The sequence below is a fragment of the Rhineura floridana genome, chromosome 4 (assembly GCF_030035675.1).
Source record: "Rhineura floridana isolate rRhiFlo1 chromosome 4, rRhiFlo1.hap2, whole genome shotgun sequence".
Taxonomy (NCBI): Eukaryota; Metazoa; Chordata; class Lepidosauria; order Squamata; family Rhineuridae; genus Rhineura; species Rhineura floridana.
In genome coordinates, this window is record NC_084483.1 from 122062171 (window position 1) to 122074503 (window position 12333).

The 12333-nt window shown below is 40.3% G+C and overlaps 1 protein-coding gene across 5 annotated transcripts in view; it reads left to right on the forward strand.

Moving 5' to 3' along the window:
* Positions 1-12333, forward strand: part of TULP4 (TUB like protein 4) — a 168930-nt gene that overhangs the window by 30788 nt on the left and 125809 nt on the right. For 4 of the 5 annotated variants that reach the window (XM_061624252.1, XM_061624253.1, XM_061624251.1 and 1 more), the window contains one exon: positions 1551-3872. In XM_061624252.1, the coding sequence (XP_061480236.1) occupies positions 3621-3872 (252 nt within the window). In that variant the 5' untranslated portion in view covers positions 1551-3620. The remainder of the gene's footprint in view (positions 1-1550; positions 3873-12333) is intronic. The other variant, XM_061624255.1, reaches the window with a different exon arrangement.

The window sequence follows — 12333 nt, forward strand, 5'->3', positions numbered from 1 at the left end:
GGGATGAGCTGGATGCTACAGGGTGCACATTATCGGAAACAAGGCAAAATAAACCAAGGATTGATTGAATGATAGTGCATGCACTCATATCTCAGGACTAAGGATATTATATTTGATATGATAGGTGTCTGCCAGAAGAATACCTCAGATTCTAGATGAAAGGACACACAAGAAAGCAAAAAGTCTGCAAAGAGCAGGAGCTTAACTCTATTGGATTCTTGCACTGTCAATCAGTTCTGTGTGTGTGTGTGTGCGAGCCAGTCAGTCCACAATATTCAGTGAAACTATTCTTCTGGTTCCTGTTCAGATGGTATAAATTACATCAGGAAGGAGCTTGGACCTTATGTAGCAATTGCCTCTGTCTCAATTCCATATTTGAAGAATCATGGATTTAGATGGAATAAAATTGGATGTGTTTGGTTTGTCGTTTACCTTATTAAAAACTGATAACACTGATACACTCAGGGATGATTTTTTATTATTTATTTATTTATTACATTTATAACCTGCCCTTCCTCTCAGTAGGAGCCCAGGACGGCAATTTTTCCATTTCCAAATATGGAAGATTATTCTGTTGCCCTTCTCCTGCTCTCTACTTCTCTCCCATCCGCCAGTTTTGTACTTGATAAGTCATTAAAGCTCCTTTGACCACACTGTTAGATAAGGGATTATAGTGCCAGGCATATTTGAGCAAATTCATTTACTGTAATCATAACAAAAAATTGATAGTGTGAGCAAGTAATAATGTAACTGGAGAGCAGCTTATTCATATTTCTGAGAATTATATGTTTAAACTCAAGCAGAAAAGGACCTTTAATACTTTTGGAGCTAATGTTAAATATTCTGCTAAGTAGCAGTTGCTCAGAAACATTTTTTCAAGAGTCCCAACAGTTGAAGCTTCCCATTTGAGTACTACAAGCTGAAGAAATAATTATCTCCTCTTCCTGTTTTGCTTTACATTAACCAGTGGATTCATTTTGGGAAGTTTGACAACCCAGTTAGTAGTGCTTATTTTGTTTTATTTATCGCATTTATATCCCAATATTCCTCCAAACTGGTGTACATGGTTTTTCTCCTCTTCTCCTGATGTTACCATCACAAAAACCCTGTGAGATAGGTTAGGCTCAGAGGCAGTGAGCTTCATGGCTGAGAGGGGACTCCCAAGTCCTAGTCCAACATTCTAGTCACCACACCACACTGGCTGGCTGTTTATAGACTGTTTATAGACTCTGGTGAGCTTCATGTTTTAGACCTAATGATAACTATAGTATATTTTCCCCCTCTTCACTTAAAAAATCCTACCCCATCTATCTTTTCTACATTTATATAAAACTTGTGTGAATTTCTTGTCCTACATGTTATGTAATTTTTGAAAAATGTTTGTGAAATCCTTTTTACACTGACGTTGTAAAATTAGAGAACATTATCTGTACATACTACTGAACAAGAACTGCTGTCACACTAACCCTCTCCCATATTTCATGGTGCTATTTCATTGTGTTTGTATGTATGTATAGATATATGTATAATTCTTTAATTTTGTTTTACAGAATTGGAAGCATCAGGAGTCCCAACGTTGAGTGGCAGATGGCTTACTAGACTGCTATAGCTAAACTGTAGAGCCAGATGCAGTCCAAATTGCCAAGTTGAGAGAGTGCCTGTGCATACCGTATGTACACACTTCCACAACCACACAGACTGGCAGTTGCATACTTTGGAGAGTTTTTGCAATTGATGAAAATTAATTCAAGCTCCAGATGGAGCAACCTGACAGCACAAGGACCAAAAGCCCATGGAATACCATCTATTACTAGTGGTCAGTTTTCCATACAGTCTGCAGCAAGTGAAAAAAACCTTGCAAGAAGCGGAAGAAGAAAAACACCCTCTGCACAGAGTAAATTATACAAATACCTCTATGAAATAAATAAAACTATCTGAGTGGAGAGGAGATTGATATTGGCATTCCTGAAGGTGGAATAATGCACAAATTTCTGGTGCTTTTCTGCACTGGACTCTGACAGATTCAGTTGGGGTTTTATATGTATACTTGTTACGTTTTGACAAATAATAATGTTCTGATGACTGGAAGGAAGCAAGTTCAGGAGCAATGGGACATATCTAGGGGTGGAACTCCATAGACTTTATCATCCTGTATTGAGTTTTGCAACTGAATTTGCTACTTTTCCTTCTCATTATTATTATTATTATTATTATTATTACTACTACTACTGCTACTACTACTACTACTACTACTCGGGTTCCTTGTAACATGTTACAAATATTTGCTAATATATATTATTCAAAGCATTGGAATCACTTTTTAAATACATTCTACAGCTGCCAGTGTGTTGGTTAGAATTATGAATCTGCACTCTGGCGAAGCACCAATAAGGAAGGAACCTATTGAAAACACAAAAGAGGCATGATGGGAAACCGTAGAAGGAAGGGGAAGTTGGATTTTCTGTGTGGTTCCCTAGTCTATTTCTAATTGGCTCTTTCCTCCTCCTTTCTCAAATCTGTCAGGATCTGCAAATAATTGCTTACTTGATGGGCTTTTAGCTCTGGTACTTGTTTTTACAAGAGGATGAAAACCAAGTCCTACAGTTCTCTTCTAGAGGGAAGAAAAGGAAAAGACAAAGGCATAAAATACTCACAAACCGCCCCATGTTTGGGGGGAGATTTCATAGTTCACCTGAGGTGAACATCTCTACTTTAAAAGCTTAAAAGCTTGAGATCATTTGAACAACGACACCATGACAACTGCTAAATTTAGAGGGGCTTTTCTTTTCATGCCTTCGTGTGTCTGCGAGTTGTGAGGAAGCAGGCAAGGCAGTGTGATAAACTGGGACTCCAGTGAAAGTGACTGGGAAGCTGCCAGCTGCAAAGAAAATGGGACGGCCCTTGGATTGCAAAGACCACTGGGTTGCATTGTAAGCAGTTGAGTTCAGAAAGGGTTCTCCTATCTGGCTTGGCACATTGCTGACTGCCCAAAACTCTGGTCTGTGGTCTTGTATGGTCTGTGTGCCTTTTCCTCTCCTTTATGCAATCTATTTCAGCTTTAGCAGCGGAAATTTCGTCTGGTGGGAAAGATCTGCCGGAGGGCAGCTTTGAGAAAAGATGAATGAATGTTCTCTATTTATGTGTGTGTGAAAATCCAAGTGAAGGAAATCTTTTTAAAGCCTTAAGTTACTTGAAACCTACACATCTGCAAACCTTTGTCTCTGGAATTGCATCATGCTATACTGGAAATCTCAGGCTGTACGATGATTATATCCAATTGAGCAAAAAGACAGCTCGCCGTTTCCTTGAACGCCTCTTCTGCAGTAGCTGTTTCTCCAAAGGATAAGTGTACCCTCACTCTAATGACTCCAAATCAAAATGAACCCAATTTTGTCTTGGTTTTTTTAAGTATTACGTTTTCTTAGCCAACTATCGTCATCTTTTATAGAGAAATTTTTCACTATGCATTTGGTGGATATTTATAAAAACTGACCTTCTCTCTCCCCGTATTCTGATCTGTCTAAACATTTGGTCTTATCAATAAAACAAAACATTAGATTTCTATTTTCTGCACTAGACATAGTACTTTCTTATGTCAAAAGGGAAAAATTCAGCAAAGCATGTATGCAGCAGTGGAACATGGGCCTGTTCTCTGTAGTGATTCCAACATCCTCTGCCTATCGTGGAAAGGCAGGGTTCCTAAAAGTGAAAAGGAGAAACCTGTGTGCCGGAGGCGATATTATGAGGAAGGCTGGCTGGCAACGGGCAATGGCAGGGGAGTAGTAGGCGTGACCTTCACCTCCAGCCATTGTAGAAGAGACAGGAACACCCCTCAGCGAATCAACTTTAATTTAAGGGGCCACAACAGTGAGGTGAGTAAATGCCAAGTACTAAGTTTCTATTTAGGAAGGTGAGCGGAATGGTCTGTTTTGATCAAATGCACATGCTGAATAATTGGATGAATTAGATGAAGTGGAATTGCTGCTTTCTTGCAAGCTTGGGAAAATAAGTGGAGTTGCTGCTGTCTTTTATATCTTGCCATCCCCTGCCTGATTCCACAAATAGCTGGGATGGATTCAAACTTCATGTCTGGAAATGACTTGCCATAATATCCTCAGATAGGTTAGAGGAGTACTGAAGAGATTCAAAGTACACATTGAAATGTAAGCTCTGTGCTGATATTTAACAATGTATGGTACACAGTTAGGCCTCTCCCCTCCCACCCCTGGCCTGCTTCTGAGCAATCCCAACATCCACCTGTTGGACATCTTGCTTGCACAAGTACCTGAGCATGTATGAGCCCAATGGATATAGGGAGCAAACTACACAATCAAAACATCCAAAGATTTGGACTATGTGCAGCTGTAATACCCAATGTGCAGATGTGAGAGGGAACTGGGGATATGATGGATAGCCTAGAGAACTCTAAGTTGAACTGGTGCAATTCCGATTCTTTGCCATGTAGGTAGTCATGCTGTGTGGGCAGAGAGCAATACAACAATCCCCTGGCAAATGGTTTAGAAACGTAGGTCTGACAATGGAACAATGCTTTGTTATAGCTGTTTCCAGGCTGGGAGGGGGGAGAATGGCTGTTATTTTATTTTGTTTTAAAAATCCGGTTTTACGCTTTTGTGTGTACGTTCTAAGATGCGAAATGCTTCTTTGAAGTGAGAAAGTGTAGTGCTCTGCACCTTATTAGTAAAGTCTATGTTTGTTTTAAGTGTTTCCTCACTGTAGTATGGCAGGAAGTATACAGCTGATGGTAAGAAGTGGAATCAAAAAAAGCTAAGAGCTCTTTCTTTTGCATTAATCTTGTCTGGTTTTGTGGGTTTTTCTGTATTTTTCCATATTCAAACCAGTACACTTTACAGGCATGGACTGTTCTTGATGGTGTAGGTCTCAGAATAGGAAAGATTGTTATGGATAGCTTTAGAGTTTTAACTTTTGGAAATGCTTTTGGAGCCTGCATCAGAGATTACATTGCTAAATGAGGGCTTCATCATTTGGTAGGAATCGTGATATAAGTGTGTCCATAATGTCAAATATTGTATATAGGTGGATGTAACTTTTTAAAGTGTAGTTTCCATTGTGATTTGAATTCCTGAATCGTGAATGCATGCAGGAAATGGGCATAAACAATTATGTTTCAGAAAGTGGGCCACTTTCAATATGAGTTACATCTGTAGAACTTATTAAAGATGCCCTCTTGCTGCCTTGCAAATAAGTCCACAACAAATCATTGCCCATAAAGATATTTACTAACTTACTGGCCTAGGAGGCCAAGATTCAAATTTCCATTCAGCAATGAAGCTCGCTTTGGCTGATCAATATCATAGTCTAATCTATATTGCAGGATTGTCATGGGAATAAGGAGAACTATGTGCGACACCTTGCACAACTTGAAGGAAGGATGGCATAAAAAGAAATAATGAAATCATTTGTGCCTAAAAGAAACAGCACCAGCTCTTTTTCATTACACATATGCCTCTTTTCCTGGAGGCAACTGCCTGCAAATGAAAACCTACCCAAAGGCAATCATCTTTACACTTAAAGGTTTTTTAAAAACTATATATATTTGGATCTGTCTTTGAATTGGACCATCTTGACCATTTTACACATGCAGATAGATAGAGGTTGTTCTTTGGCCACCTTGCTAATTTTCTGTAAGGGAATCAGATCTCTCCTTTTCTGGCTTAACTCCTGGCTTGCCTTAACTTTGGCATGCGATTCATGGTAGATGTAGGAAGTTCTTCTGTTTGTCAAGCAATCATGTGACATAGGATTTTGTTCAGGAATATTTCTGGGGATAAGATGCATGCCTAAATGGGAGGTGTCAAGCTGCTCACACCATTGGAACATTGGAACACTGTCAGTGATGGCTTCAAGACGAGACTTGCTGTGTGGAGCTGCCCTTGAAGTCAAGTTTTGGACAATAAAATCCTAAATAGTCGGGGACCACAGTATTTCAGGGAGCATCTTTTCTTGTATGTCCCTTGTGATGGATGGGGAGAGCTTTGCTTTACTTGCCGATCTCCTTTTGGTATAGAGGTTCCCCCACAAAAAAATTACAGTAGGCTGCTACTGGACAGGATGGACCTCTTGATGCACTATGAGGCTGTCCAGCTGCTTGGAAAGCTTCTGAGCCCGCCCTTTCCGCCCAGCCCTAGGAAAAAAATAAGCAAAGATGAGGGCTTTGAATTTGTTTTCCCAAAGCCCAGAGGACCCAGAACTTAACAAAAACCTGTGAAATACACTAAGAACATACGGGATACTTTAACACCTACACAATCTAGTGTGTGGGGAAATTTTAGTGAGAAATTCCAGAGAATTGCCTTTTAAAACCACTGACCAAATGCCAAAGTATGAAAAAGACCTTATTTGGGGGGAGGGGAACCAGGAAGAGAAAGGAAAAGGAAGACACCAGATAACACACTCTGACATAAAAAAAAGGCCATCAAGTTCATCTGCTTGAACTTGAGTCTTGGTTTTCAGAGCAAATGCAGAGCTCTGTGCAGAAGTGATGTTTCTGGGAGTGAAAGTGTCTTTGGACTCTAATTAGATTGTTTCAGAAAGCCACAGACTAAGGGTGAAGCCTCACATTTTGGGATGTGGGGGGAAGGAATCTGAGACCAATAAAAGTCAGCCCCTTTACAGAGATGGATTGTTGTTTTGTCCACTGGTGAAATAAGCGCCGTCTCTGATGTCAGTGGTTCATACGGCCCTGCAAAAATTTATTTTGTGGCTGGAGTGTACTTTCCTTACAACTCCAAACTTAAGTTACAAAAGTGCTAGCTAGTTCTGACAAGGTAAGCCGTTGTAAAATAAAACAAAATAATGGATTAGCCTTGGAACGTTTAGGGAATAAAAGACAGAACATTTTTGTGTTGCAAACTTCTACAGAAGTTTAATTGGAGATGGTTTATGGGGAACTATTGATCTATATCAGAATATAAGGCTTTTATCCCCAGCACCATTCCATTGTGTGCACTTTAAAATCTGCCAATAACCTATTCTGGTGATGCCCCTCCCCCAAGGCATTTAATATTGGAAGCAAATAATAGTATATTTGTTCTACCAGATCTTTTGAGAATGAAGCCTTTTTCCAGTGAAACTGATGTTCCAAGATTTGAGAACTGACATTGCGGCTTTGTTTGCTTTTTGATCTTACTGTTGTTATTTTTGTGTTTAACTTATCACTGCCTGTTGGCATTAGTTATTGTTTTTGCTTTTATGCTGTACTGCTTTGTGAATTAGATATTTAGAAGGAGTATAGAAAGGTTGACAATCAATAAATAAATCATATTCTTGGATAAATTTTACTGTTATAATGGCAGGAAAATATGGGCATGGGGTCTCTGTTAGAATCAGTTTGTGAAATGCAGGTGGAAATTAAATGCCACTGGCTCCTTTCTAGCATAGTAGAATTGTAAGGGGGAACATTCCTATAAAACCCACTTGTCGAAACCTGTCTAGATCTGATGGTATTCGTGCTCTTGTCTGCTGCCAGGGGAGACCCTCTAATAACAGATTATATATAATGCCTGGAATAGAGGCTGTTCCTCTTGGTTCTTGAAGGATTCAGAGCCATAAGCAACAGAATGTGACAGCCTCCACAGTACAGCTGTGGTGGTATTTCCGCCCCCCCCCCCAAAGCTTCTGCAAGGTAATTAGATTTAAATAATGGTTAGAGTCTGAAACTGGAAAATGGCTTGTTCTTATTAACAATTCAAAATCTCTTTAAAATGGCATATACATACCAATATAAAAATGTGTGGGATGAAGCATATTCTTTTCTTGCATACTGTGGGATAATGCTTTGTTCTAAGGCAAACTTACGCTAGCCCTAAGTTGGTATAAAGGCTTATATGAACTTGATTGTATGAGCAAGACGTAAGACATGGAAGAAAATGCCTGTAAAGGTTGGTGTTTTAGATTTTGATCAGGGCCAGTGTTGTGATAGAAAATTAACAGTGGAGTTTAACATGAGAGACCTGGCATCAAATCATAACTTATACATGCATATACTTGGTGTGCACATAACACCTATACCACAGTTTAATTTGATTGTCCAAACCCAGCCCAGCAGCTTAACTGTAGTTTATTAACCATGAATAAATCATGTTCATAAGTCATTGTTTTTTGTTGGTTGATAAACCTTAGTTAATGTTAACCATGGCTTAGAGGGGACCCAGGCCACTGGGTGGCCTTAGCCTAGTCAATTATCTCTCAGCTTCCAGACCCCATTTCTAAAATGGAAATAATGATGCATAAAGTAATGGCTTGGCTTAGCAGAATTTTATAAATAGGACTGTGTAATTTTTTTTTTACCTAAACCAAGGCACACAATTTTTGTTTTATATAATTCTCCTAAATGGCCCAAACCCCATTTAAACATAAGAGGAAGCCACAGAGCCTCCTTAGCTCCATGGTAGGGCTACGGTAGGGCCATAGCGCCGTGGCAGAGCATCTGCTTTGCATGCAGAAGGTCCCAGGTTCAACCCCTGGCATCTCCAGGTAGAGCTGAGAATGTCCTTTGTCTGAACCTTGGAGAGTTGTTGCCAATTACTATGGGCAATACTGAGCTAGATGGACCAATGGCCTGGTTTGGTATAAGGCAGCTTCCCATGTTCCTCCCCTTTCTTCTTTTGTGCCCGTGAGGAGGAGATCAGGAATTATATGAGGAATTGTTGTTAAAACTAGAAGCAAAAGCTTCCAAAGTCCTCTAAAGGGAGTTGGGTGTGAAGCCTGCTTGTTCACATTGCAGGAAACCATGCTTTCCCATTACGTCTGAACCAGGTTTAAGTCTTCATTATATCCACAATTATGATTATTCTAATTGCAGACTGGTCATGATACACCACCATGATGTCTTTTAATGAGTTGGCAGCTTATAAATACTCTTACCAATACATAATAAAATACAACCACACCACAGTAACAGTAATAATGGGATAACACAGAATCACAGAATAGTAGAGTTGGAAAGGGCCTATAAGGCCATCGAGTCCAAACCGCTGCTCAGTGCAAGAATCTGTCCAGCTGCCTCTTGAATGCCTCCAGTGTTGGAGAGCTCACTACTTGCCTTAATAATTGGTTCCATTGCTGTACTGCTCTGACAGTTAGGAAGTTTTTCCTGATGTTCAGTTGAAATCTGGCTTCCTGTAACTTGAGCCGATTATTCTGTGCCCTGCACTCTGGGATGATTGAGAAGAGATCCTGGCCCTTTTCTTTGTAACAGTCTTTCAAGTACTTGAAAAGTACTATCATATATCCCCTCAGGCTTCTCTTCTCAAGGCTAAACATATCCAGTTCTTTCAGTCTCACCTCATAGGGCTATATATTTGGATATAACCAGTGGTGGCTTTGTGCTAGCAGAAGTGCTCCCAGTAAGGCAAGACATCTCATTTTAACCACTACCCCTTTCCAGTGGCAGTTCTCTGTACCATATCCCATACTGTTGCAGAGGGGCCCTTAGGAGAGGCTTGTGGAAAGGGAGCTGGACTGGGTTAGAGGAATTGGTGAAAATGAGGGCCCCTGCCCTTCACCAGCAGAGGTGCTTCCCTTAGTCCAGCCTTTCCCAACTAGTGGGCCACCAGATGCTGTTGGACCACAATTCCCATCTTTCCTGACCATTGGCAATGCTGGCTGAGGCTGATGGGAGTTGTGGTCCAGCAACACCTGGAGGCCCACTAGTTGGGAAAGGCTGCCTTAGTCCAAAGGGAATACACAATGGATATTTATTTGCATCCTGCACTTCTACTAAAGGTACCTAGAGAGGTATACAATATAATCCTAAAACCATATAATATAACTGCACCTTGCCAAACCGGGGCAGGCAATTTCAACCAGTTCCAGAGCAGCTCTTTTTTCTGTTGCTGAGATTCTGACTTCTCTCCCCCTGGACCCTTTTATGGCAATGCCACTGGTGCTTCTACTGTCAAAGTTGCAGCTTTCCTTGCTCCTCTCTTTAGGATGGAGTAGAAGTAGTAGTGGCTAGACCAAAAGTGGAGATATACAGGACTGAATATTTGTCAGCGCCTCAGATCATCAGGAAAAACCTCCTAACTGTTAGAGTGGTTCAACAGTGAAACCAATTACCTAGGGCAGTGGTGGGCTCTCCAACACTGGAGGCATTCAAGAGGCAGCTGGACAGCCACCTGTCGGGTATGCTTTAATTTGGATTCCTGCACTGAGCAGGGGGTTGGACTTTATGGCTTTATAAGCCCCTTCCAACTCTATGATTCTATGATTGAATTTGGAGTGGGAAAGCCATGGAGAATCTGGAGAAGAAAGCAGAGAACGCAAGTTGATTGGAACCATGGTTGTTGGGGGGAAGTTGAGGGCAGCGGAGACTGGTGGCACTGATATCAGTGGAGCTGAAAGCACCTGAAAGTTCAGACTGAAACTCAGAGCAGATTCACTGCCCCACAGACATCAGCGTCACCAGTCTCCACTGGTTGAAGGGGAGGTATACATGTGTTGAATGAAAAGATTATTGTTTGGGTTTGGGATGTATGAGAAAGGAGTGCTAGGAGCTAGGTTTGGGAAGCAAAAGAGTGCTGAGTGACTGCCAGGACGTGAATGACTTGGCTGGATGTGAAGCTTGGCAAAGATGTGGCGCTGGAGTCCTACAGTTGTGAAGGTTTTGCCTTTGTTATCTTGAAGGATTGTTTTTGCTTACACTTTTTTTTAATATGCCATTTCCAACCATTTAACTATGTTTAGTAGAGTTCTGTGTGCTGTCTAAAAATCCAATCTGTCAGACTGAAATGGAGTGTGAGGTTAGGCATATGTCTTCTCAGTGACAGCAGTCTACATACAAGAGACTTTGTGTTTTTGGGAATTAAACCAAAATTGTTAACATGCTCAGCAAAACAGAAAACTAATTTGCTTTTAACTTCTGTTCAGCTGTTAAATGGATCTTTGAGAGTGAGTCTACACAGCCTCCTGCTATTCATTTATGTGAGAGATAATGAAAGGGCTGGAGAGTACCACTGAGGTCTTTGGGCTGGGGAGGTGCAAACTACCTACCTGCTTACTTTTGTGAGAAATCCTTCAACAAGAGATCAAGTCTGACCATATCTTGTAGCATTTTACAAAACCAGAATTATAAAATCTATCTTACATCCCAGGAGAGAAGAAATAAACATGAGGGCTGCATTTCGGAGCCATTATAGCTAGAAAAAAAATCCACCTTGATTAAAGTAACTTGGATGAAGATGAAATTGAATCGTTTAAATGGATAAGAACCCAATAAAATACCAGAAACAATTCACAATATAATTGATCACAGAATAATTGCTTGTCTGTGCAACAGCTGAATTGTTCTAGGACAGGGAGCAAACAAATTATATATGCCCTTGTCTTTGTACTAATAACAAATAAGTTCTTGGTTAGTCTTTCAGGGTGTAATTGTTTCATGAGAGCAGTATGAACAGGTTTGTTTTAAGTCTTTCTGTTCTACCCCCTCAAATAGATATTTTATTTGCATATAAATGCATATTTTTATTTGTGCATGATAGGAGTCAAAGTTGAGTATCCATCAAAAATGTCTTATGTTGAAGATACACCAAAATATAAGTACAGACATGAAGAGGGCTTGTTTCACACTAATCAGCCGTCTCCTTCAATTTTTGGCTGCAGTTTTTCTTCCTCTTGTTATCTCTTCAGGCTTTTCCCTCTTGCAAGTAGAACAGTTGTGGCATAATTGCAGTAAATGTGTTATGCAATTTCCATTCTACAGTTTAATCTTTCCTAGTCTGAGGGCAGTTTTTGAAACAGAACTACAGCATAAAGTCTTGAATGTGCACACCCAATTATTGTTCAGAATTATCATTCAAGGGAGATATTGAGTTGCTTTTTTAAAATGCTGAACGTGCAAGTTAATTTTACTTATTTTTGAGCCATTAGAAAATTGCTATATCCTTTAGTTCTTAGTGCAAATGATGACTGAGCAAAAGTAAAAGCAAAGAGGCAAGGATGATTTACACCCAGGTTTTCTAGTTCAGAGAGGCATATAGTACCACTGCTGCCTCTGTTGCTGCTACTTTAAAGTAATGTTGCAATCACACCAAAGCAATAAAATCAGATGCATGAGTACCTTCATGCCCCCTTTTTAAATACTTGCAATGCAGCACACAAAGGAGAAGTCATGCATGTCCCATACAATAAAATCCATGAGTACCAGTCATAGGAAACCCTTGCCCATTGAGAAATTTGGACAATGCAGCAGAAGTGGAAAAAGTGGATGTGAGTGGATGTAAATCTGGTTACTCCATTCGCCCTGGATCTGTTGCACCATCACATCTCTACCTGCCTACCCACAGTGCCTGA